Raw genomic sequence first — 27,225 nt, 5'->3', positions numbered from 1 at the left:
GGTGCCAAAAGCTCAATACTATCACTGAATGTTCATTTAGCTTCAAGGCAAAAGAATTAATGTTTTATATTAACTTGAAATGCATCAATCAGAAGGGCACTCCAATATCATGGTCTAAAAAAAAAAAAACAAAAAAAACAACAAAAAAAACTTAAGAAAAATTTTCCAATCCTATTGTTTAAGTGGCAGAAAGGGAGAGACATTCTAAGGATAAAGAGGATAAAGCACCTTATGAATGACATTTTGAAGAGGTGAACAATCTTGTTCTGGTTTTTGAGGAAAGCAGACTTTTCCTCTCATTTTAGTTACATGCCTTCTAGTGTCAAAGAGTCTTAGTTATCCTCCTCCAAACTCAAAAATATAGAGGTATAGTCTAAACTTTTTACCTTTTCAACCCCGATAAAAATTCTTACACCAAAAGGTGTCCCTATATTTGGAATTTGCCAAACATAGAAGCAATGCTTTTTTTGTTAACTATCCAGAAACCACTTATCTTGACAACAACCTTTGCTATGAAGCCTGTCTGCCTAGATTTCTAAGCCTATGTGAAGGTAATGCTAACACAGTGAAATCCTTCCTTATAGTTTCTAGATTAGGTTTTAAAAAGTTATTACACCAGCTACCATTAAAATTCCATCAAATATACATAACAGGATTCTCATGTGATGTGCAATAACAAGATGGAACATGCAAAAGACAGAAGGGGCAAACAACTGAAACTCTTCATGAGAATCCTGTTATGTGTATTTGATGGAATTTTAATGTCATGTGTATTTGCAGGGACATCCAGGCAGCCTTGCAGTTGTCTGAGTGTTTATTATACAACCATCACCAATACACAGAACAACTTAAGGAAATATTTTCATTTTAAAACAAATAACAAAAATCAACACACCACAATATCCCATCATCATATGTTTACTACTTTTTTTCCTTTATAAAGTATATTCTCAAGCTAACCGTGTTTAGTGTAAGAGAAATATCAGAGACACTTGAAATAAGATGCCTAATTCCATCAACAGAATTCTCATCTTTCTACCCAGGTACTTGTGCTAGAGTTAAGTGCAAAGAATATACATCCTAAGACAACACCTTGGAAAACTCCATATCACTTCTTATTCTACTGCTCACTTAAAAAATAAAATCTTCAAAATACAGCTTCAGAAGAAAATGTGCCCTTTGAGAAATTTCATCAGCTGAAGACACTGATTAACACTGATCACTACAGTGATCCACAGGACTTCATCATCTTTCATAGCATCTTCCATAACAGATTTTGTCAGAGCTGATAATTTGGTAACAGCAAGACAGTTGTTTTTATGAAAACTGGCTGATGGGATGAAAAGAAAAAAAATAATTGAACTGTAGAACTCAGAATTGCCTTGCCACAGCTGGTGACTAACAGCTGGAACAGGCTATTAGAAAATGGTCCTAGTTTGTTGATAATATGTTACCAGTCACATATTCCCATTCCTAAAAAGAAGTTAGACCTCACAGTTAACTAACAAACTTGGGTCTACCTGGTTAATTATGAGAGTCCCACCTAATCAAACCTTGGCGCAGACCCCACAATCAAGAAATACATGCCAAGATCAGACAGGCTAATGCAGTGTCCTTGTAGAACCAACATGCTGTGAAACCAAACACTGTGTGACCAGGATGCCGAAACATTCATAACTATTGCCAGCCATCTCCTTCCCACATCAAACTCAAGCTTTTTGTTTTCAGATAATCTCATTTGCTCAAGCAATATCTTTTGGAAGAAAACTTCCTCTGATCAAAGCATGTTATGAATAGAAGTTGGCAGGAACCGGGCTTTATTATTCAACCTCAGATGTCACTGGTTCACCACAGCTTTGTCATGTTCACACATAATGTTTATAATATGCTCTTTGAAAAAGAAGATTATGGGGATTTTGCCTAAGAGAAGATGTTAAGTCAAAAATTCTGCAGGAAGGAAACAAGAGAATTAATTCAGAAAACTCTCATCTCACCTTACCCATTTCTCTAAAGACACTCCTGCCTGTGCCATCTGCACGTGGTACAAACTCTTCGAAGCACAGGCTGTCCTTTACAACACAGATTTCCTCAGGTACACAGGAATGCAGTCTGATACGTGCAGTCAGTGTCAGACATTCCATAACAAAATTCACACCTTAAGTCTTTCTTTCAGTCACACCGAACAGTGATTTCTCCATGATCTTGAAGTCCCTCTAAACAATAGTCTTAATTTGAAAACTGACTGCTCCCTCTCCATTTGTTATTAACCATGAACTTGCTGGAATGAATTTAGGTTGACTAGCCTCTAGTTTCCCAGATCTTCCTTTGTGTCCTCCTTGGAACTGTTTTAACAACAGAAACCATTTTCCTGATAAGAGGGCTCAGTGTTACTCACCTTGTTTCTACCAGCAGTTTACAATAATTCACTCTTAGTGACTTTTGCAGTATCTTTTGTGTGACAGATACTGACTCAAAATTTTATGCAAGTTAATTTTTACATGACTGTTCAGAATAACCAAAGCCAGTTACCAAATCATAAGGATAGGCCAATTAGATACACCAGTTAGAGAGACTGGATTTGTCTCAATCAAGTAACAGGGGTCAGGATGGTAACATTTTTCCACATAGTATTTTCAACACTTCTCACAAACCAGCAGTCTCATTTCAACATACTACCAGCAAAAAGAGAAGCCCAGGATTTATAGCCAGAGAAAAAGACTGCTGAAGAAATAATCTGAAGTGTAGTCCTAATGCAAAAAGAAAAGAGACAAAACCAGAATGGACCTAATGTACTTCACGTTGTGGTAATAGACAAGATGTTCAGAACTCTTCCACCACCTGTAGTTTATCTTTGGGTTTACCACAGCAGCACAATTTCTGCAGTGTTTTTCTCTTACTTCCCAACTGTTGTTCACCAAGATGTTTATCTGTAAAACACAGGCACTATTGGCTGAAAAATGGTACTGCTATGAAAGACTGAAAACATGGCACTGAACAACTGATGTAAAAAATAATGAACAGATTTCACAAGCCATTCAGAAGTTCAAAACCACAGAAAAAGGCTTTGAAGCACTTACTTGCAAGACACCACAGAAAGCAGAACGGGCTCAGGCAAAATTTATCAAATAAAGACCAAAAGAGTCTGTCTTTGCCTTTTAGTAACTTCAGTGTACCATAAAGACAATTTGGCAAATGGAGGTAAGTTGGGAGATATTAGCCTCCAACCACACAGATCCTATGTGCTTGTCTACAAAACAGAAGACTGTATGAACATTAGAGAACACAAATTCAAGACAAGTTTAACATCCTCCTTAAAGGGCTGGAAAGAAAATTCTTTTGTAACAACAAAACAGGAGGTAAATGCATTTATGTGTCGAGATAGGTTGCTTACTATATAGCAATGATAGCACTAATCTAGTTACGAGAATGTGTGCAGGCACATAGGGAACAGGGATGAGCAGAATAAATACCTCAGAATTAAGATCATCATAAAACTCACTTCCAAAAAGCAGAGGAATTCCAGAACCTCTCTGTATGTGGATAGCTGCTGTGTATAACCACTTCAATTAAGGAAAAGTGAACTTATGATGGTAATTGAAGTCTTACTACTTAGCAGCAAAACTGAACAGTGAGGGCACCTGCCCTCCACTCCTGATTGAGAGGCAGATCAATGAATCTAGTAATGGTCACTTTTACCTACTGCTTGAATTCATTAAGTCCATGCTTTTACATTCATTCAAGGGGTTGAACCATTCATTTCCATACCTGCATCATTCTCTTTTCTTGTAACAGGAGAACTGAGTACATGTGCACACAACTTCCTTCAACTGAGGAAGTTTTTTAGCTACAAGAAACCTTTGCTAAAAACAAGAGTTATTCAGCTACATCAAGTTCCGTAGTTTTGCTCCTCTATGTGGAAACACAATCGCTTAAGCACTCCATGGGGAATAAAGTGGACAACAGATGGCCAACAGACTGGGACCATCTTTCTGAAGTATTTCAAAGATGCACATTTAGATTTAGTGGTGCTGTTTTTAATATAAAGACATCTCATGCTCTTTACAAATATGTTTGTAATTAAAGGAGGTGAGTAGAGAAACATCTATTTTAGAAAACATGCTTTTGAAAGAGAACCTGTTCATCGAGGCTAAATTCTCCCTAGCATCCTGCTCTTACAATTTCATAAAAAAGCTCTGAATATCAAGGGTCACAGCTTAATTCCTGATCAGGGACAAGAAGCAAATTCCAACTAAACTCAGTTTAGATTATTTGAACATGGTCCTGAGCTCAGATGCTACATTTAACCTTTGCTGCTTCCTGAGGAAGTAGTTTTACTGGAGCAGGAAGGGGCAGCCACTGAAGTAAGACCAATCGTTTCTACCCTTACCTTTTCACTCCATGCCCACAGACCAGCTGCAAGGAAGGCCACTCCAGCTAGCTAAAATTAAAAAAAAAAAAAGAAAAAATTAATTAGATGCACTAATCAACCACATTCTCAAAAAACTTAGCCTGTAGCACTACTGCTCAAGTAAAACAAATACTGTAATTTGAGACAATAGTAATGGAACACTCCTCCCCATGAGTCAATCTTTTACAAAAACGATTTGAAGGGCATTTATTCCACAGCATTTATGCATTTTATCAACTACTTTCTAAAAAGTATTACAATTTGATTCTTCATGATTACTCAAGAAGCACACGGTACTTAACTGACAATCCCACACAGTAGCATGCAAGCAGGAGTTATCCTTGTCCCAATGACTTGCCATAAAACGTCTGCCAGCACACCAATGAAGATGTCAGAATATTTAATGCATTTTGAGGTTATTCCCTATTTATACATTTAATAGTACCAATATTATGGCTATGACAGTAGCCATGCTTGACTCCTTGTAACTTCTCAATGTCAAGGCTCACTATATTAGCCTCTTCTCTGATTAGGTACAGTTTGTCTTCTGAATCCTTACCTTGTTTAAGCCCATCTGAATCAAGCTAGATTAATGGTCCATTTGCTTACTTTCCATAAGCACCAAATCTGACAACAAACCCTCCACTGATTCATGTGTTTGTATAATAAACACTTCTGAATTATAGTCACCCAAATGAAGCAAGAGTTCCTTATTCTAACATTCACTCCCTTTCTCCAACACTCAGGCAGCTTATTTTTAACATCCAATTTCAATAATCAAACTAAAATGACCTCTCTATAATCCAAGGGCAGCTCTTCCTCATTACTTAAAAAGCATTCAACCCTGCTATGGCCTCATGGCTCTCTACAACTACCTGAAAGGACATTGTAGTGAGGGGGATATCAGTCTTTTCTCCCATATAACAAGTAACAGCACAAGAGGAAATGGCTTCAGGTTGCACCAGGAGAAGTTTAAAGTGAATATTAGGAAATATTTGTCCCCTGAAAGGGTTATCAAAGCATGGGAGCAAGTGGCTTAGTCACCATTCCCAGATATATTTAAAGGATGCACAGACATGGCACTTAGGGACATGGACTACTTGGCAGTTTTGCCAACAGCTGAGGTTGATCTTAGCCATCTTTTCCAGCCTAAATGATTTGATTATTCTGTAGAGAGGACTGAGGTTGCCTCTCCAGTGCTAAGCCTTACACACATTGAAGAGTAAAACTCCCAAACTGAAAAAACACTTTGAATAAGAAATCCTCTTCTCTAGGAAATGCAGCACCTCCCATGAACTAAATGGGCATCACAGGCAATTCCCTACAGCACAGGCAAGAGGCAAAAATGGAACCCTCTTACAGAAAACAGATGTGTAGGTTTTGAATACTGCTGGGCTCATGGGCTGCTTGCCCTAAGCTCACTTAGGGCAAGTGAAGATGTTCTGCATTTACTCTGCTGGGGAGGGCGGGGGAAAGCAAAGCCAAAAAGGGCTGCCAAGCATCATTCATATTACTCTCTAAAAATTACTCAAATTATGTTAAACACTTCTGTCTAAGGAGCAATTATTATATGCCATATTCTTGGTCTTAAACACAGATTAAGCAACCAAAACCACCACTAATACATGGAGTTACAACTGGACAAAGGAGTGCTAAATAAATTCCCAGATGCTGCTTAATAAGCAGTAGCACAATGACTATTCATCTTGGACTCTGAATGGGCTAAGAATACCTAAAGTGATCATTTAGATCAAAGCATAACTTGCAAAACACTATTAAAAACCACATCAATATAAACAGAATATTGACCCAGATTAACCCTAGATCTTAACCAGTGATCTTCAGATTAAAAAAAGAAGGGAAAAGAGTCAGGAATCAAACTTGTATGTCATTAAGTTGCACAGTGCATGTAATTGATGCATCCTTCATCCTTTTCATTCCAAATGCTCCAGGAATGCTGGGAGACAGATGAAGACAGCTGGTATAATTTGCAGTAATCAAGGTAAATTATACAGACTAGATCTTTGGAAACTTTTTCTACAGAAAACAGGGTGAAAAATAATAAGTGGGAAGACATATTCCACTCTCTGTATACAAATTAAGGGTACTAGAATGCTAATATTGTGCTATTGAATTTGTAACTAGGGTGACCTCTTCAGACTGTCTGCTTTTCATTATAATTACCTTCTTAATTAAATTGTAATGGATTTTTGATTAAGTAGATTTTTCACTAGCATGCATTATTCTCACCTTTGAACATGAACTTTGCTCTCATGTTTTTACAAAATGTCCAGTTTCAAGAAACTATACTATTTTTGCAAAATTATTTCCATAAGCATCTATGCAAACTATCTACAAGTAAAATAGAGTTTATCAGAAGAAAAATAAACTTAGTCTCATTAAATCAATGAGGATAAATCTAAAACTTAATTCAGCTAAGACAAGCAACTCATAATTTTCACTAGAAGCAACCAAACCAGACACATTAAGTTTCTTTAGCAAAAATCCAGTAAAGTATGATGTACTTGCAGAAGAAACAAAGCCATCAGCCACTACATTGACAGGTGCAATTACCAAAAAAACCAATTTACAACAAAGTAAAGTAGTAGTGAAATGGGAAATGAAATGAAATCCTTTTGTTTTAAAGACTTGAAAATATCTCACTGAAAACTACTGTAAAACACACCATGGTGATCAAACTAGCTCAGAAGTTAGTGTGACTGAGCATGCCCAGAGTTCTACAGAGAATTAGCACCAGGAGAATACCCTCTCTAACACACTTGCACAGAGGCATCCAAGTGATGGCTACAAGGCAGAGCAGGGAACTGATCCTGCCTAAACTAAAGGCCAAGCTTTAACCTTCTTCAGCTCACTGAACTAAATGGCTGAGTGAATGGGACAACAGGCAGCTGAGAAGAAGCAAGGACAACCAAAAGTGCTCCCGAGGTGAGAGAAGGCTAGTCAGCCATTTCAAAAACGCACAACATTTTGAAATTTGGCTTTCACCAGAATCTGAATGACGTGCAAACATGAACAAACTGGACACCCAATTCACTGCTGTGCTGGAGAGTCATGTAAGCCATATACTGCATGAAAGGTTAGATGGAAACATACACAAAGCAGCTCAGTTGTGTCCCTTGGAACAGGAAATCAAAACACTGTTTACCAGCATTTGGTTATTTCCTGCTTTAGAACTAAGAAATCCACTTTTTTAACATATTGCATCAAACTGTAGGCTCTGCTCAGATGTACAATACTGATGCCAACTTGGTGACACTGTGCCCAAGACACCACTTTTAAGCATTATTCATTTATCCATTCCCAATCACACTTTGAATTCCTGTGATTCCTTTGACTATGCTGTCAGAATCACACTACCAACTGAGAAAACGGGGGCAATTTGTTTCTCAAATGTAGGCAGCAGCTAAGTAATTCTTGCAAGACAACCCTTGCACACCAACTGATTGTGGGTCAGTCTGCTCCTAGGTCTGATCAGGAGCAATAGGAATTGCACTCAGTTTTTGTATACTCTTACAGAGAATACATTTCCCACTCCCTGGATAATCCTATTCTACACTGCAGCTCCACCCACACTGGAGCAATCAGCAGCCTGCAGCCCTTCCTTCCTATCCTTGTCTCTTCAGACTCTTCCTCTCAGAGCCAGGAAACCACCTGGTGGTACATTCTTTCCTCTTCCGGGCACAGCCTTGCTGTTTCAGAAGTTCCTGGAAAACAACATCCTCTGCAAAAGCCAAGAAAATCTTATGCTAACCTGGATCTTCTCTTATTTTTCAAAGATATGAACTCAGAATTCTTTTCCAGAACAGAAGAGGATTTTTGCCCTTCATCCCCATGTTCAGGGCAAAACACCACATCTCCTATACGATGAGTAACAAGTTCAGGTTTTGTCTCCCATCACCCTTAAGAGTCACACAACTACAGACCTTTAGAAGATAAATCCAGAAGACAGTAGCTAAAAGCTGTTTTGTCCTCTCCTCTCAATTCATGTGGGAGACAGTGAGCTCATATGTAACCTAAAAGGCTTTGGCACAGCACACATGCAATCCTTCACTTCACTGAAAAAGCCATGTCCCGGATGAGGTGCCATTCTCAGACTACCCAAAAAAAACCCTTTCAGCTGGAGGCAAAGCAGCAAGCACCAGAGCTTTCACAGAAGAGCTCACTCAATTGCAGAATGACTCAGAACAGAAAGGTGCCAAAACCAAGCTCTTCACTTGGCATTACTGCAGTCTTTAAATTGCACCATGACAAATGAAGTTATTTGACAAAAAAAACCAAAACGCTTTCAAACACAAAAAGGTCCAGCCTTCTTATCTTTCTCTCTTGCAGGGCTATCTTAACAGCTGCAGTACTGCCTTATCACTACTCATTAACAAGAGTGTGCTCAGACAAGCTAAGTCTTGTGAGCATGCTTAAAAAGGAAGGTGAAAATAAAGTAATGGCACATCAAAATCATGCCTAGGAAGGCAGAGCCTTCATTCTCTTTCTTAAAAGAATAGGGAAGTGATAATACAACCCAGCAGTGCACAACTAAAAGTCAGAACTTTCTATTCCCAAGTCACTCACTTAAAAAAAAGAAATACTTCCAAAGAATGAAGATTTACAGATTTCTAAAGGCTGATTACACTGAGCTCACCATTATTAGTCATATTTGTCCTCTTTTAGTTCAGTATTTTGTTTTATCCCAACCTATGTGAACTGTATTTGAAGCATGACACAAACTACAGTAACCACTCACTGAAAAGTTTAAAAATTCTGTAAATTACTACATCACCACATGCTTTAAAGTTTATACAGTCATTGATGTTATTTTTAGGGCTACAATGGGAAAGTCAACATTTACCTTTAATAAGTAGGACAGAAGAACACATGCAACTATTTACACACACATAACCTGGCTTGTGCATAAACTGTCCTGAGCTGAGGCACAGGAGAGCTCTAACAGCTTATATGGGCAACAGGCTCTCTGACATCTATCTAAATCCATCCCTCACACACCTCTAGAGCAGCCATGCTCACCAACAAATGCTCACAAACAAGTTTCCACAAGCACCTGTCCTGTAACCCAAGGAAAGTGAATCAAGATTAACATTCCCTTCTTAAACGCTGCTTGTGAGGTATGGTTACATTTTCCCTTCTGGTTTTGTAGCCCTTCAGCTCTTTTAAGGCACATAGAAAATTTACTGTTTCACAAATGGTGAATTTGCAGTCATCCCAGGCAGCAGGATTTCAGAGGCTCCTGAATCCTTGTGTCAGCTAAATGATTCATGTGTTGCCCATAGAGACGTCTACCTTCAACATTTACATAGCTTGTTCTACAGCTAAAGGTGCCAAAAATCTTATCAAAAGAGCTGTAGCTGCACATCATTGACCAGGTCAGCCTGATAACATCAGTAGAAGCCTCAGACTCTTTGCTGAGGAAGCTACCAAGACTACAAGTACCTGTTCAGAAAGGTAGTTCCTCCAGCCAACAGATCAGCTGAAAAACACAGGTTGTATTATGAATTCTCCTCAATTTTTGGCATCTCTTTTAAAGTTTTTCTTTAAAGAACAGAAAAACCTTTAGATCTTCATCATTCATTTCAAGAGAATACAGTTTAAAAAAAGTGAAAAAATGTAATGACTGCAGACAAGAAAAAAAGATACAAAATTGATTCCTGTGAAAAAGCAGAGGCAAGTTCTTGACTGTCTTCCCCTTACAGTGAAGACAAAAATTTTCAGTTTTTAAAAGGTGGTCAGAAAGAGTCAGTCATAGACCCCACTTCATGAGACACTAGGAAAAAAACCCAGAAGTCTAGAAGAATCTTAATATATTAATGAACAAGAATGTCAATTTCTCACATATCCCACCAGGAACTGCTGAAGAGCATCCACCCAGTTATGACGTGATTTCCCTGAAAACCAGAACAGTCTGGCAAGTATTACTTCTTAATGCACCACACTGCACTACAGGTACGTGGGAATTTGTACAATACAGAAGAAAAGGAACTGCAGAGCTGGTGGCTTGTAAGCACCTGTTGCAACACAGAAAATATCATCCTACTGAACACTTGCACTATGCAATATTGTAGCAAATTAACCCTTACTGGAACAAAAGTTTCTACACATCTTTTCTGCCCTGCTATTCACACAAGGATAACTCCCCTGTGGCTTAATGCTGCAGTATCATGTTAGAACATTGCACTAGTAAACAAGAGGTGTTGACAGTAGCAAAAAGTTCTGTGGTTTTCAGCACCTATACTGCTAGCACTGGACAAATCACTGTATCTACACTTACCCAAGCCCACCCATGCCTTTCCATGACTGCAGTTCCTATGACTTCAGGTGCAAACTCTTAACATTTGACCTGAAAGCTCCAAAAGGAATTATTGAGTTGATCCGAATTGCATCCTCACCTTCCCCTCACAGACGTCTTAATTCTTTCTAGTGCAACACTATGCATTAACCTTTAAAGAGCCTTGTTTTCCAAGGCAGGTGCCATTAACTTTAACCATCATACACATCTAAAACCACACTTCTATTGTTGTACATTTTCACATTCACAATTCTAAACAAATACTATAGGCAGGTTAGTCCATAGCAAAGTATTTCAAGACTGTATCAGACAATTCAGCTGCCCACAGAGCAGACATGTACTGCCAGCGGCTGACACATCTGAGGCAGCTCCTTTTTCTTCTGCATAGTGTATTTACAGCTACATCACCCAACAAAGATCAAAGATGATCTGAAAGGAAACATTGTAAGAGGATATTCTTTTAACAGGGAAGCACTTAACATAAATAAGATGGATACTGAGTCCTCACATTTTCAATAATAATTAATTTCTCACATAGGACAAGCTGCTTCAATTACAAAACATCTGGGGCATACTACACATCAGTTTCCTGCTTTCAGGCAACTATTTCAACTTGCTCTCTTCAACAGAGTAATGAAGTTAATAAAATTGAGCTATGCCTAAACTATTTCAGTCTCTACATTTTGTACTCACCCAAAAGACAATGTTGTAGCTGAAGAGCAAGTATTTGTACCAACAGCTGACTTCTGCATTAGAATATCGGTAATAGTGCATCTTCTATAGCACAGCGTCTACACAGAAGAGAAAGAATGACAGGGATTAGGTAAAGATTTCAAAAATAATGGATTTTTTTAGGTCTCTCTTGTTCTGTTGAGAAAGGGAGTACAGTAATCTGTACCATATGCCATCCAGAGTTATTTCAAAGTCAGCTCAAACTTCCACTGACCCTACACTTCCCTTTCAGTATTTGTTGCTTAATAATCCTATCTTTAAGCACCCTAATGTTGTAACAGGGTGGGCACACCCACAAAGGAAACTCACTATACAGTTAGCTTAGGAAGATCTACATCAGCAAGTTGACATTCATCTGCCTTCTCACTCTTTCAAAACCGTTTTACTTCTGCAGATGGCTGCTTGGACTTATCCACAAACCCTGTGGATTGCACATCCAGCAATCCAGCTAGCGGGACATCCAAAGTGATTACCTGGAATCTCTCAGTGTCTGTGGATTGCTAAATACAATAGGTAGCTGTACCCGGCCTCTTCCATACTTGCATGTTCCTTTACCAGATCATCTCCTGTAAGGGGTTTTATATTCAAGAACAGAAGTCCCACCATTCAAAACCAATCTGCTCTGTTGGAGTTTGGTTTGCTTCCTTACACACACTAGAGGGATAAGGTTCAACTGCAACTCTTGCTCAAGTATTTCAGAGAACTACAGCTGTTCAGAGTATCATAACTAAACCACCTCTGCAGAAATGCCATGCATAAGAAAAACAGAGAACAAGCTGTTAAATTCAGAGCAGGAGTGAGCACTTGCACAGCCCTCACATTCTGGACTGCTGAGTGCTGCCTAACACAGACAAGCAGCGTTTCAACCCTCCAGTTCCTGGAGGGCAATGTCAGTGAAAGGTTTGCAAAGGCAAGGAAACAGGAATACAGAATTTTCAAACACCTCCTAACTAAGAAAAAGTACTGTGCCACCCTGGTCATTCACAGACAGCATGCAAAAACCAAGCCTACCCAGTAAAGTCTGAAATCCAGACCATGGAACAGACAACTGAACTGCACCACAAGCACAGCTATGAGAAGGTAAACTAGGTTTTTTTAGGGCTGTTTGGTTGGTTTTGTTTTTCTAGAAAGGAATCTGCCCCAAAGTATAAAAAAAACACTCCACCTTAAAGAAGAAACAGAAGTTAGCTTTGAGAATTCCATCAACTACAGACTAGAATGTGAATTAATACTTGAGCTTGGTATTTCTAGAGTTCAGATGTTGATTTCCATATAATTTTAACCAAACACTGAAAACAAGTTTTCTTCCTTCACCTTACAATTTCTAATGCACACAGTTCATTTATAGCAAAAAACACTTAACTTTTGTTAAAACAAAGGAAATAATACTTTATGGCAGCATAGGCAGTAACTGGAAAGGACCTTCCTACATGTGGCCCAGTCATACCACACAAAATAAGTTTTGTAATTTTGTTACTGACCTTTTCAACCCATCCAATATTACAGACAAAATTTAGGAACCTTTACAACTGTGATGAATCCTAGCAAAGAACTCTTGCTTAAGCACCATCCTCCTGCTTATCTAAGCCCACAACTGAGAGAATATAAGAGAAGGAACAAAGTTTGGTTTTCCCAACTTAATTTCAGTTTCTAGCTCCAAATTGCAATTTATATTTCAACAATCAATACTCACACACTTGTACAACTCAGTAATTCTGATGTGCCTGGAGAAAAGAGGAAAGAGAGGCTACAAGAGCAGAATCCCGCTAATCTGAGCAGAGTCCAAGACTCCATTTGCATGAGTGTAATCCCATTTTACAGCAATACACTGGCTGCCAGAGCAAATATATTCTCCAGATGCAGACACACTGAGGCCTCCATCACTGCTCTGCTTCCTTCCCTGTGAAAATTAGCAACCTGGTAAAAGACAGGAGTAGCAACTGCAAAATGGTGATAAGGAATGTTGCTTTTGGTGCTGCTACATCTACAAAAGAGAAGACAGCATTTAGCTAGCACATCATTAAATTTCATAAAAATGAGGTTCTGCTAGACAAAGAGGCCTAAAATATAATTTGAGGCAAAAAAGCAAGCACACCATTTCAGGACCTTAAGGATACACATCATCTGAAGACTTACTTTTTGTTAGGTTACCCTCCCTGGCACTGCACTTACATCCAACTGTTCAGTCCCAGCTTCACTCGAACTATTCACAGGAATAAGAGCATTAAAAATATCCTTACTGATAAGCACTACTCCCCACCTACCTCGCTATTATGACCACCAGCTTGCAAGACATTTCTCTACACTTCAAATAGCTGCTAAGATGCCCCAGTCAACACTAATCACAGTATTTTAACAGAATGAAAAAGCAAAATACTCCTTTCAAAATACTCACTACTTAATGCTTGGAGATGATGGGGGGGTATATTACCAGTACTAGCAAGAAGCTGTCTGTAACAGCAAACAGCTCCTCAGACAGATATTAGCTTCCAAAACATCTGCCTATCTTAAGAGCTGATTCGGCTTGCTCTGTGCTTACCCTCATCAGCATTCTTTTGGTGGTTCTTGAAAGACCACTGAACACTGTATGGCTGGTATGGGAGTGGCATGATAAATCTGAAGTGCAGGTAATGTGATTTTTTTTTTTTCCCCCCTAACACTACAAACAAATGAAGCAGTCCACTCAAGGTTACACAGCTACCTTCCCTGTGTTTATACTAAAAGCAGTCATGTTTCCTAACACAGAAGGCATCTGTTACCAGTCTTGAAATCTGCTATGCCAGTAATTCACTTCATTCACAGCACAGGCTGCACAGCTATGGTTAGGCAATACTAAAAACACTTGGAAGATTAAAGCAGTATGTGGGCAGCACAGACTAATAACGTTCTCTACTGTGTTTCAGACAAAGCAAGTCACATTGTGTCAGCTGACAGTTATCACCCACTCACAGCAACAGGAATTTCTAAAAATTAAATACAGAGCACTGCTGCTTTGGTAGAATATAATTGTCTTGGTGTTTACAGCTTTAGTGAGGGGAAAAATACAGTCATTCATCAAGAGGCTACTGCCGTTTCCAAAGCTTTTCAACAACCACAATTCCACTCTTACCTTCAAAGTGCTACAGCAGTGGTATTCCTAATGTATATTCCTCACTCTAACAAAGCAGATGATGTGATCTATTGACTAATCTAACATGGGTATGCAGAGAAATCCTCATGGATAAGATGTTAAGTTTAGAACAACTGAAACAAAACAAATTTCTAGATTTAGGTCCACAAATTCTTTTAATCCTCCACAGGCATTTACTTTACAAAGCAGACCTAAGTCACACTGAAGTTCCAAGTTCAGCCAATACTGCCACCATATACAGAGTCCTGATCCCCTTCACTGCCCCTCCTAAAATCCACAACCATTCATCAACCTAACTCAGTGGAGCAAACAGCCACAGAGCAAATCATGTAGCAAATCTAGTCTTGTACCACACACCAAGAAGTAAACAGTTTTAAGCCTTCCAACCTACCTTCCCAGAGCATGTACAAATGCCAGCATGGGGGCAGTCAGGAGGTGGCAGGAGAACAAGGATGGGAAAGCAAAAGCACAGGTAGCTTGAGCGTGCTCATGGAAATGCAGCACCCCTCTGGTGCCAGCCTATGCCAGCACCACGCCTGAAGCCAACATGCCAAAACAGATGAAGCTGGGGGAACAGGGGCACAACTGAGGCAAGAGAAAAAAAAATTCATTTGCCAAGCTGTTGGCTGCTCCTCCACTGTTCATCAATACAAAGCATCACATCTATATGGAGCTGGTGAAGCAAATGAACAAAGAAGAATATGCTGAGGAGCAAGAATTTTTAAAATACAGCAAGAGATGTACTTTGGTCTATGACTTGTTTTGACATGACTCAATTCCATTACTCCATCAACACCAAATCTATACCAAAAAGCATCAGTTCATTCAAGACATGGTGCCCTTAAAAACTACTGCCATTCTTTGAAGGTGCCCAAATCATTAGTGGTTTTTGTGAAAGTAAAAGGCAGCCTTATCCCTGACCAGGCATAATTCAGATATTCTTAGGACCTTCTAAAAATGGAAGAACTAAAAGGCACCTATAGACTGCTCTTTCCACATCCTAGACAGAGCTGACCACCAAAGGGTTCCTAATGTTCAGAACAGTATCTGGGTGTTAGCCATCAAATCTTCACATGTAGGGGCTGAGCTGGTACAACAAAAAGCCAAGAAAAACTGACAGGATTTGATGCTCTTAAAATGATCTGTTCATGGAAACAGATAGAGTAGTCCTGCTGATGACTCAGGAACTCCAAGCAAGCACCTGTGATTTTGCAATTTTGTCTCCAAGGAACTCAGACTAGGGCCTCAGAAAGAACAGACAAGCTTCTCTTAAGGAATGTAAGTATAGTTTATTTAGTTCTGCTGCAGTTCAGATGAGCAGAAAAATATCTGCTCATTCTTAGAAGAGACCTGAGGATTAATCAACAAAAGGGTATTTTCTTAACCTGAAAGACTTATGATGAAAGACATTATCATTAATAGGTTATCCCTGTTTCACCAGAAAAATCATGGCAAGCAACAAATCTCAGAATTCAAGGGAAAACATGGCCAAAGACAGACAGAATTCTTAAGACATCATCTTTTGGGACCCTTATTTTGTACTGTGCTGAAGACTCTAAGTCCTCAAAGAATATTTCAAACAGAAGTCGCTCCAGTGCAAGCACTAAAAAACAATCCCTCAGAGAAGAAAAAATCCCCAACCTATTGGGAAGGGTTTCATGTTTCAGTTACCAGGCTTTGTTCTGCTACTACAGCACAAACTACAACTTAGGAAACTTGTCAGAAACATACACCAGTGTTTCCAAACCCCAAACAAGGAAGCAGTAATTCAAAAGAGCTCCGCTCCAGGTCTCTATAACTCACACTCAAGTTATGCTGTGCTTTTGGCCAAGCCACTACTTCTATGCAGATGAGTTGCATCCAAAACACAATGTAAGTGCTCTGAACTCAGTAACATTCCCAAAGTGGACACTCCACCTTCTAAGGAATAAGCTACATGGTCATCAAGAACCTCTTCTGAACAACCCACTTGACTAACAAACATCACTAATCCTTTGGCATAAAGGCTTTACACTGCACAACTGTAATTCAAGGAGCTATTCAAGCTATGATTCATGGAATATTTTCAGCTCCATTTGATCTCCTAAACTAACAGAACCACACTAAAGGAAGACTTGAAAAAGGCAAGCAGAATTCAGTACTGCTCCCACAGCAACTCAAAAGCTGGAACAGAGGACAACAGCAGTTCTACCAACTTCACTTTTCACTGTTCTTCATACAGAAGCTACAAAAGATACAGCTGGCTGGCCTTGCTTCCACGTGTGGAAGTATTTATTCCTACTCAACAAAAAAAAAAGCTATTACTAATATTTAAAAAAAAAAAATCCACAGAACAAAAGAAGTTCCAGAGATTCCATATTTTCATTTATACAAACCAGTCAGAATGCAAGTCAATGACGCTGTACAGTGGAAGTCTTGACAATGTAAATTCAAACTGCAAATATTTTTAGTTATTGACACTGAGAAGAGGCACAACTCAATCATCCACAGAATTTTAGTACATTTATGCTAGTTCTGTCTTACTGACCCTCAGGTTCATTGAAGTAGTAACTGAACAGATACTTTCTGCTTCAAAATACAGAGGTGCTTGACAAAGGTATCAACTAAAATGCAAGGATCTCTTACCTAGTTCAAGGAAAACCTGCTCGAAACAGCTGATTGCAAATAAAGCATATACTCCACATTCTGACTTAAAGCAAGAGATAGCACAGGAAACAGAGAGAAAAGGAAATGCAAGCTTCATCTAAAAGCCAGCAATTTTCCAAACATGAGGAGAACACAGTAGAAGCACAGGATGTAGGGCCTTCACTGACCCTATGCTCAAAAGCACTATTGGATATACTTCTGGAGTTAAAATTCAGTTGGGATTACACCAGGGTCAGTGAAAACAACACTAGATATTTTCACTACAGTTGAAAAGATGCCTCGTTAACATCTTAGAGAAGTTTAGAAAAATCTTTCATGTCCATGAAAATTTTCTTTAATAAAGCTATTGAGCAGTTTCATCTGAATAGGAACTTGCCTGTGCCACAACTTACTCACTATACACAACAAGCCACAAGTCATACTTTCCTTTTACTTCACAGAAAGTTCAGGTATTGGGAAACACAGAAGCCAGTTAGTCATTCTGAGCAGGAATTTATTCACCCCAGGGTGCAAAACCTGCTGGAACAAGTAACCAGAATAATCTGAGCTGACCCAAACTTCTCAACTGCTTTCTACTACCTCCCATTAGAGCAGATACACACCCACTCTCTGTAACATCAACAGTTGCAAGGCAAAACTCAAAGTCTTAATTTAAAAGAAACATGTAATTTGATTTTTTTGTTGCCTTCCAACAGAAGGTTTTGGAACCCTTACAAAGTGAGTATCTTAGCTGAGGAGCCAGAACTTCCAGTTCGGGGAATAATTTTAGTTCTATTTAGTAATCCAACAGTAACAGAACCTATTCCATACACTCTGTCTGCTCCCTCCCATACCTCCATACAGACCAAAAGGTTTCAAGCACAAAATGGGTCCCTCCATTTGCTATACCACTTCATATCATAAAAATAAGGCAGGAAGCCACCAACTCTCTTTGCTGCCAAAAATACTCTTTCTTCAGAGAACATCCTAAACTTTCATACATATTGTGACTTTCCTCCACTTCCAGGAATGCCACTTGTTCAGTCTCCAGTTACATTTCAGACAAAAAGAATATACCTTCATTTTCTCTTTTAAGAAAAAACCCCCAAGAGACTGATTATAGCAATACACAATAAAGAAGAGATGAGCATATAATTTGCTTCGGGTTTTGTGGTTGGTTTTCTTAAAAATGTTCCTTGCTTTGGATATAATGTGCAGTCTGTCTACATCCACACCAAATTTCTTAGCCTTCACATTGAATATTCCTAAAAATGAATTTATATATGTAAACTTATATATTACATATAATAAAATAGATATTTATTGTAACAGTTTAAACCAGACCAAGGTATTTCTTAGTTAAAAAAATTTTAAATTCCAGTGTTGAAATCTGATCTCCAGTAATGAGCCTGCTAAGAAATGACTGCAATATCACATAACACTAGTTACCAGTCATCACCTGTTCTGCTTAAACAATGCTGACTCCATGTCATGGAAACACGATGTGGAGTTCAATCCATAAAACCTCTTTTTTTTGGTCCCCTCCCACCCCAATTAACAGGGCTTATGCTTTCAACACCAGAGGAACACTCATTTCAAGTGATGCACCAGGGAATGCTACTTTCTGGGGAAAGGCATGTAGGGTTTGGGGACAATGCTCTCAAAGCTTTCTTTTGCTGCCCTCCACCTCCAGCAACTGCATTCATAACACAACCGGGACAGTCTTATTTTACTTGCTAAAGACAACAATCACCAGCTTACAAGCCACAAGAGAAAATGGTTCTTTGTGGCCACGTAGACAGCTCAACCACCATGTAATTCATCTCTTTACCTCCTTTCTGGTAAAGAAACACACTTGTGAAACTTGCAAAACCCAACGAGAAGATAAACCTCTAAGGCAGCACTAGCAAATCTTAAAGATGTGACAAAACAGCCTTCAACAATGTCTCACAATGCCAGCCACTGTCAGCTCTTAACCAGAATAAATGTCTCAGCCCAAGTACATAGGAACAAGCTAATGCTTCAGGAGTTATAGCAAGTAGGTTTGCAGAGCACCCTGCACACGCTACCACACGAAAAAAAATTAAAAAGGCAAACACCAATGCTGCTTCAGGACAAGCCTGTGCTTGAACAGCTCCAGCCCCTCCCCCAAAAGCCAGTGTTCTGGCAGGGCGTGAGAAAGCCTCGACTGTCTCGCCCAAAGTCTCTGCATCCGCCCCTGGGGAAGGAGGAAAAACAGGCTTTCCACCTCTCAAGATGATGCCAAGAACAACACTGTGCCATTTAGAGATCAGGGCAACAAAGGCTGTGAAGGGACACAGTCAGTACTCCTTCCAACGCAGACCTCAGTCTCTGCAACAGCTAATTACTAACACACCAGCAGAATTAGAAGGCACAGAGCTTAGACACAAACACTTCCTAATCTGTGCCTTTAGTAAAACGAAAAGCATACCTCCTGATGGAAAAAACGTGACAACACAGGAAACTGCCATCTGAACAGGCTGACAGTACAGTATGACTAGTTACACAAGCACCACAGCTCAGAGAAAACAACAACACAGAGCTGAGCTACACCTTCCCTTCTCACTCGCCCCAGCTGGACAGGCTCTCTCAGTTGAACACCCTCCTGTTTTGCAGGAGCAGACCACTGCTATGACCACTTTGCCAAAATACCGTTTTTGCAGCCTCAACATGCTGGACACTTTGCAAAGAAAGCCACCTTGTTGTCTTCCAAGAGTCATCTCACCAATTAACTTTCCAAGAGTCATCTCACCAATTAACTTTCCAAGAGTCATCTCACCAATTGCCTGCCATTAATTTCAAGTGAGACAACTTTTCTGACGAACCTTCCTGCTCCACAGGCTTGCATGTGGCCAAACTGAAGTAACTTAGTACTCAGGGCAGGGTAGAAAGCTTTGCCGTTTTTACCCTTTATTAGATACAGCTATACCACTGCAGGCACATTTCCCACCCATGAAGTACTTCCCCGAGCACCATCTATTAACAAACTGTTGAGGGAAAAGCAACGTGCATCAAAAGAATCAGCTCCATATTCTGGCAGTCAGAAGGCTGCTGTCACATCAAGACCGAAGTCCAACCTCTCAGGTGTCTTCCTTCAGATGCAAGTTACTCGAGGCTATTCCCTTTGTTTTCTATTCCAGAAGTTTCTAGATGTCAGTGAACATATTTCAGCATCCATTTTATGCCCCAAAGCAAGAGTACATCACTTGCCAAGCTGAACAAATGAGGTTTGTAACACATTAAAATTCACAGCATTCAGGCACCTCCAAATACTCTGTTTCATCCTGTAGCTGCAAGTGCAGCAACTCAAACACCTTGTTACCTTCAAGTCCATCAATTATTTAGAAGAAACTCCTTTCCAGAGAGACTCAAGTATCATTTATTTAGTCTTTGAGCAGGAAACAAAAACCATTAAAAGAGGAAAAGAGATTTCTGGAAAGGGCCATTGGGCCACAGGAACATATTTGGGGTTGTACACCAACAACCTGCCTGAAACAGAATGAGAAGGCCAAAATAAAACAACCACATGCACACAGGAGCTCATCAAGTCCCTGAGCCAATTAGTGCCAAAGAGCCCCAGCTACATCAGGGGGTTTCAGGACAGGTCTTCACATGGAAGACCTTTATCAGTTTGATATAAATGCCTGTTCTCTAGCCCAGGAACATAAAACAGAAAGAAGCTCTTTTATAGTACCACAGGAGCTGGTTTACAATACCAAGACAACATTCAGCAATGCTTACTACAAAGATCAAGGGGAACCAGAGCCCTGTGTTTATTACACCCTTGCCTTTCCCACACAGGTTCAGATTAAGGATGAAGACAGGCCTAAGATTTTCAGCTTTTACATGGACTTCTAAAGGTAACAACACAGAAAGAGCTCTCAAAAGAAACACAGGTAAGCAGTCACCCTAGGTAAGAACAGAAATTCTTCCACTCACACATATCACACGTAAGCAGTGCTACAATGAAAAGGACAAAACACTGTTGCTTTGCTCCCAAAGAGCTGAAGAAAGACAGGAAACCTGAACAAGTGCTGGCCCCCCCTGCCAAACAGGGGCTGAGGCACACTTTGAACCAGAAAGGAAAATGAACTTATTTTTAAATCCAGCTAAGAGCCCTGGGTTTGGATATAGCTCCTGTTGTGGCCAGCATATTTGTTAAAGGATTTCTGCACAAGCGATAACAGAACTCACATGTGAATAATCAAGCAGAGTGGTACTGCTCTCTGAGGGCTTTGATCCCAAGATTTATGTCAGATTGGCCATCCAAGGCAGTGGTTTCAACTGCAAACATCCCAATCCCTTATACAGTCAATTTTTAAGGATCACCACTTTTGCAGGTGACCCTCAACACCTGCATTTTGCTATTATCTTCACCTGTGACATTCCTAAAATAGAAGAATCTGCAGTGAATCAACAGTGATTTTTCAGTTCACTGATCATCTGAAAGCAGATTTCATCCAGAATAAAGTTGTTTTACAACACAGAAAAATTTCAAATATGACATTCAGCCATAGTTATGTAGTTAAATTATGGCTGCATTTAAAATTAAGTCATCAGAGCCTAGACATTTCAATCCCCCTTCTTTTTAGATCGCTAAATCAAAATCCAGATTCCTGTATTCTTGGAAGGACCCAAACTATTTTGCTCTTTAAAACCCACACATACCTAATCTTGATAAGAATTAGTCTGATTATCTCTGACATTGTGCTTAACCTCTATGAGATGCTTTTGTCTGAGCATGAGCCAAAGGTTCAAGGAGAAGGATCCTGTTCCTGCCCAAACTGTCCCACGGGCTGAAGGCAGCATCAGTGCCTCCACCCAAGCCACCAACAGCACAGCTCTGGAAGAGCCAGAGACTTCAGGACTGGGCAGTACCAGAGAGGAAGACACACGACCACCCTTTGGACGTACAATCAGAAGCCATCTAGAAATAACCTCTGCTTAATTCCCCTGTAGTAACAGCCTGCACCATTTACTGTTTGAGGGTCTAATTTACTTTATCTGACCTACTTCAGCTTAAAGCAACATGAGAACCACAGCACGTCCATGGATTTTGTGAACTGCAGCCCTCTTAGCCTTAGAAACACACCACAGGTGACAGAGTACAGAAGTTCCATTCTACCCAAAACCAGGAAGTTTTGACACAGGAAGCCAAAGTGCAGGGCAACATAGCACAGAGAGCCCCCAAGTAAAGTGTGTCTGAAATCCACACATTTTTCCATACCCCACCCAGGTGAAAATTTTTGTAAAAGCAAAAAAGTACATAAACAGAGGATCTGTGGAACAGTTTTGACAATAGTTCCGTGAACTCCACTTCCCCTCACACACACCCCAATGAGAATTCTGAACAAACACAATGAAATTAAAACAAGAGTTTCATTTATTCACACTAATCAGTGCTCAAACTGTGCCACACCTAAACCACGATGAGAAACTTGATAGACTATGAGAATTAACTGTAGCAGTTTGTCAGCAGAAAAATTCCTCCTTTTTTTACCAAACACCCATTTACAGGTAATGGCACACTAGTAGCCACCCACTAACACTTCATAAACTAATTAAAAAAACTCTCTAAGAAAATCAGAGATCAGCCTCAAAAGCACTCCAATGGATCAATATTCCTCAGTTATTCATTAGAAGCAAGCATACAGCTTAAACTTATTCATCATCCAGATATGACCAAATTCATGACACCATGTCAACATTTTTCTTGCTACATCCAAGAGCAAAAAGTTATACTTTCAATACCAAAGAAAGCATCCCAGTTAAATAGCATCTTAGGGCTCAGAGCAAGAGCTTTTTATGATCCTTTCATTAAGTATTACAAGGTCTAATGCTAGTAAAAGGTAGCCCAGAACACACCCCCTTGCAGTCCTGTTAGGTATGTTACCTATGTGAAGGCTCTGCACAGACACTGCTCCTAGCAAAAGATCATACTTTTTCCTTCTTTTCTGCCACCCTCCTGCTCCCCACAAGGAGGCCAGAAGGACAGGAAAGAGGCTTTAAACAGGAAACAGTAAAATTAGTTTTTCTACAACACACTAAATGTCAGGCAAAGCCTGTGTCCAGAAACAAGAACAAGACTCAATTAAAACTTAAGTGAGTTTCCTTCTGATTTGATGACTGGAGGTAACACTTCAACACAAAGGATGCTAACCAGACCAACTTACACTAAAAAAAAAAAAAAAAAAAAAAAAAAAAAAATCAATAAAATCACACTGCACACACACCACCCAGAAAAGCAGCTTTCCGTGATTGTGATTTAGACCTAGACTGCATCTTCAGCAAGTCCTTCTGGGAACAAGATCAACAAAAATAAAACAAAATGCCAACTGTGTAACTTACTTGTACATTGTTTTTTCAATATAAATGTATTTCCAAACTTTTGGGAAGCTATTCTAAAAATTCCTCTTTCAGTGGCATTATAGTTTTGAACAAGACAATCTTCTAAGGACAGGCAACACTATATTCCATCCTCCAAGAACAGAACAAAAAGGTTATAGATCACACCCTACAAGTACTTTCTTCCAGTGTCATTAACCAAAGGATAAAGAACACCATTCCACCAACACAAGTGTCCTGAATTCCTTTAGAAAAAAACAAAACCCACACAAACCAAAAGCTGCAAAATAATTTCCACCACAGCTCATTCCTACTTCACACCAATGACTAGACTTGAATTCCCACCTGACCCGTTCTCTCTGCACACAATTCTTCTGTTAAGCAGATAGTGCTAGACCCTCAACCTTCCACACCAAAGCATTTCACACACTTATTGCGAGTATAAGGTGTCTCAGTACTGATGCCTTACTCCCTGCTGGAGATAGCCAGAAAAGAGATGGATCATCTCACCAGAGAGCACTTATGAACAAGACACACCCTGTGCTTCCATTCTCTAGGAACTGCTTTCCTTCCATTTTATCCAGAGTTCTAGGTCACAAGGCTTCTGTCACTGTAACAAACAAACAAAAATCCAACCAAATAAAAAAGCAGTGCTGGAAGAATTTTGTCCTGACATTTTACAATATCCTTCCCACCTTCACCACCACCTCCTTGGAAGACCTAGTAAAGAAAGGAAAAAACAAACAAGTAGCTTCTTTTACAGCATGGATTAAGTTTCTTTGTGGGAGTTTATTTCTTTTTTTTATTCAGAATGTCTCAAAATGAAACCGCTAAGCCCACATAGAGTACAGGAGGTAAAGCAAGAGGCAAAACAGAACTGACCACGGAGCATCACCTCTGGTACCCCTGCGCTCCACGGCCGGGCCTGTTTCGGCAGGAGGCTGAAAGGGTGTCAGAGAGGTCGCTCACTACCACAGCCTACAGGCAATTACAGTTAAAATATTTAAAAAATTAAGTTACGGGCCTCAATCCTTACACCCACTGCACCGTTGCTCCCTCTAAACATCCTGGGCTCAGGTCAGAGTCTGGCAGCAACCGAGGCGACGGCGGAGAACAGAGAGGGCAAACTCTAGCTTGTAGCACTCCGAAAGGCCTTTTTCTATTATTTCTATTATTTTTTTTTTTTAAATTTTTCTCCCTCGTGGCACCTCAAGGAGACAAGCTAGCGTGAACTCCCAGAGGAAGCCTCACCCGGCCTCTGCGGCTTCCTTTAATGGACAAGGACAATAGCAGGGGCTCGCCATAGCCCCGCACTGTCGGGAAACTTAGGCGGCCGGAGGGCTGCTGCCCGCCCGGCTCGGTGGCCGCCAGCCCCCAGGGGATGCTGCAGGGAGCAGACGTGCTCCGGGGAGAGGGAGCAGAAACGCCGGTGCTTCAGGACGGGGAGAGGAAGGGGGGCTCCGGACGGCGCGACCCCCGGGGCAGGCGGCGGAGGGGATGGGATGCCCGGGCCGGGGCGGACAGGGACTCACCGGGGCAGCAGTCTGCTCGCTAAGTTTCGCCGAGTTGGGCGGAGGGCGAGGCGGCGGTCGGCGTAAGCGGGGGTCCCTCCGCTGCCTCGCCTAGTCCATGGACACGGCAGCGCTCCCGGACCCTCCTCCCCGCGTCAGCTTGGCCGGTGCGCCAGGCGTGCCCTTGTGCCGAGCCGCCCCACCGCCCTCCCGCCGGGCCGAGGCAGCGCGGAAATGCAATGTCCCCGGCCACGCCCGCACGCAGCCGTGCTCTACACAAAAGGGGCGTGCGGGAAGCCCAGCTCTGCCTTCGGACTCCCCGATTCCCGCCGGCATCGCCCGCTGTGACCCCCTGGCAGGCGTCCCCCCAAGCACCCCCGGGGCTGGGGGGGTGCTGCGGGCGCCAGTGGCCCCCGCCCCGCGGCGGCCCGTCAGGGTCCCTCCCCCGCAGCCCTGGGGCGCCTCAGCAGCCGGGGGAGCGCGGCTCCTCGGCGAGGCCCAGGGCTTTGTTATCTTGGATTCGCTCCATGGCCGAGGTGGCCGCGTCCCCCGCCCCGGCCCTGCGGAAGGGGCTCAGCCCAGCCCGCCTCAGCTCGGCTGAGGGAGCGCTGCATAGCCCTCAGCGGCGCCTCTTACTCCCTCAGGGCTTTTGGAACATGAACCGGCATGTCCGGGACAGCACATGCTGAGCAATATTGAAGGCGCGGTCGAGCCTACCTGGAGAGCCGGAAGGCGAAGGAAAGACATAAAACGATCCTGAAGAATATTTTGAGTCTTCAGGCGGCCCAGGGCTTTTACACCTCGCGGGAGAGACGCTAAGAAGAAAGGAGGGAAGGGAATGAGGGCTGAGCTGTTTAAACCCATGTAGTTAGCAAGTGATAGCTCCCACCTGAGGCAGCCACCGCCTGGCAGGTGGGAAGTGCTCCCCTGCCGTCTAGCTTGGCTCCCAACCTCCACGCTCTCCTTCTGTTCCCTTTCCATACCTTGTGATCTCTCTTGACACATGGAAACACTTCTGTCACCTTCATTCCCTTCCTCATATATAGAGCAAAACTAATTAGTCTTCAGTGCCTCGCTGACTGCGAAAATACTTTTGTGTGCAGGAAGGCAAGGCCCAGGGAAGCAGTGCAGCACCACATGTGTTCTTACAGGCTGCCTCATGTTGTCTACACTTTCTTCACCTGCTCCAGCCCTTTGACTTTCAGGAAATCCTTATTTCCCCTGGATCAGGATGAAGCCCGCTCACAAAGACAGCAGCAATCCCACTGAAGTGAAAGGAACTGTTGAGCAATCAAATGGTGTGAGCTTAGCAATTCTCTAGTGTGCTAATTCTCCACTCATCAAAGCTGACAACCAAAAGCATGCTAGAATTAATAGTAAATACACAGTTCCCCTCACCCACACCCTTCTGATGTCTGAGAAAGCAGATACACACCAGCGTGTCACCCACTCACCAGTCACATTATCAAGATTGCTTCTCATTTCCTACATGCAGTTATTTAAATAAATGGGGGGTTGGGTTTGAGTTTGTTTTTTTTTTTTTTTAAGGGAGGGGGAGTATTTGCCAGCCTCCCCCAAGCTTGCTCAAGACTTCTTAGAAACCAAAGCAAAATTGAACTGAGTGTTAAAGCTGACAGAAGATGCTAGAAGAACTACCTGAATTTTAGGCAGGATCTAAGAGGGGAAGGGGAGCTTGGAAAGGTCACTGGATTATCAGATGGTTAAAAGAACTGGAAGAGATCCTTTCTCCATCTCGGAAGTACTGAAGTAATCTCACAGAGCACTGAGTCACATCTTCAGAAAGTCCAGAGCCAAGACAGAAAGCTCTAGTGTGCTGATTCTGTAAGAGATAGGAAGATGGTGCAATAGCAACTGCAAAGATTCAACAGGGAAAATGGGAAATTTCAGGGAAATTCAGCAGCTTTAGGATGTAAAGACTGTGGAATTGGGAAGGGCATTTGTCGATAAAATAAGGTTCTCTTGCAATTTACCATTTGTAAAATGGTCAGTGTTAGCAGTTCACAGCGTAGTTGAATTGACTGTGTTCACTGTTAGCATGGAGCTAGTTTGAACAGCCTCTCTGTGTCCCATTTATTTGCCTCTGACATTATCTCTGCACAGTGCTTCACTGTGTTGC

The 27,225-nt window shown here is 41.2% G+C and overlaps 1 protein-coding gene across 3 annotated transcripts in view; it reads right to left on the bottom strand.

Moving 5' to 3' along the window:
* Positions 1-25,904, bottom strand: part of TSPAN14 (tetraspanin 14) — a 35,293-nt gene extending 9,389 nt beyond the window's left edge. The window contains exons 1-3 of one of the 3 annotated variants that reach the window (XM_010400880.3): positions 25,806-25,904; positions 11,418-11,515; positions 4,388-4,438 (exon numbers count right to left, since the gene is read on the bottom strand). In XM_010400880.3, the coding sequence (XP_010399182.1) occupies positions 4,388-4,438; positions 11,418-11,498 (132 nt within the window). In that variant the 5' untranslated portion in view covers positions 11,499-11,515; positions 25,806-25,904. Of the gene's footprint in view, positions 1-4,387; positions 4,439-11,417; positions 11,516-24,087; positions 24,109-25,109; positions 25,440-25,805 lie in introns of those variants that run through there. The other 2 variants (XM_039553743.1, XM_010400881.3) reach the window with 2 other exon arrangements.
* Between the last annotated feature and the right edge of the window lie 1,321 nt (positions 25,905-27,225).

The sequence above is a fragment of the Corvus cornix genome, chromosome 6, assembly GCF_000738735.6.
Source record: "Corvus cornix cornix isolate S_Up_H32 chromosome 6, ASM73873v5, whole genome shotgun sequence".
Lineage (NCBI taxonomy): Eukaryota > Metazoa > Chordata > Aves > Passeriformes > Corvidae > Corvus > Corvus cornix.
This window is presented reverse-complemented; position numbering and strand designations above follow the sequence as displayed.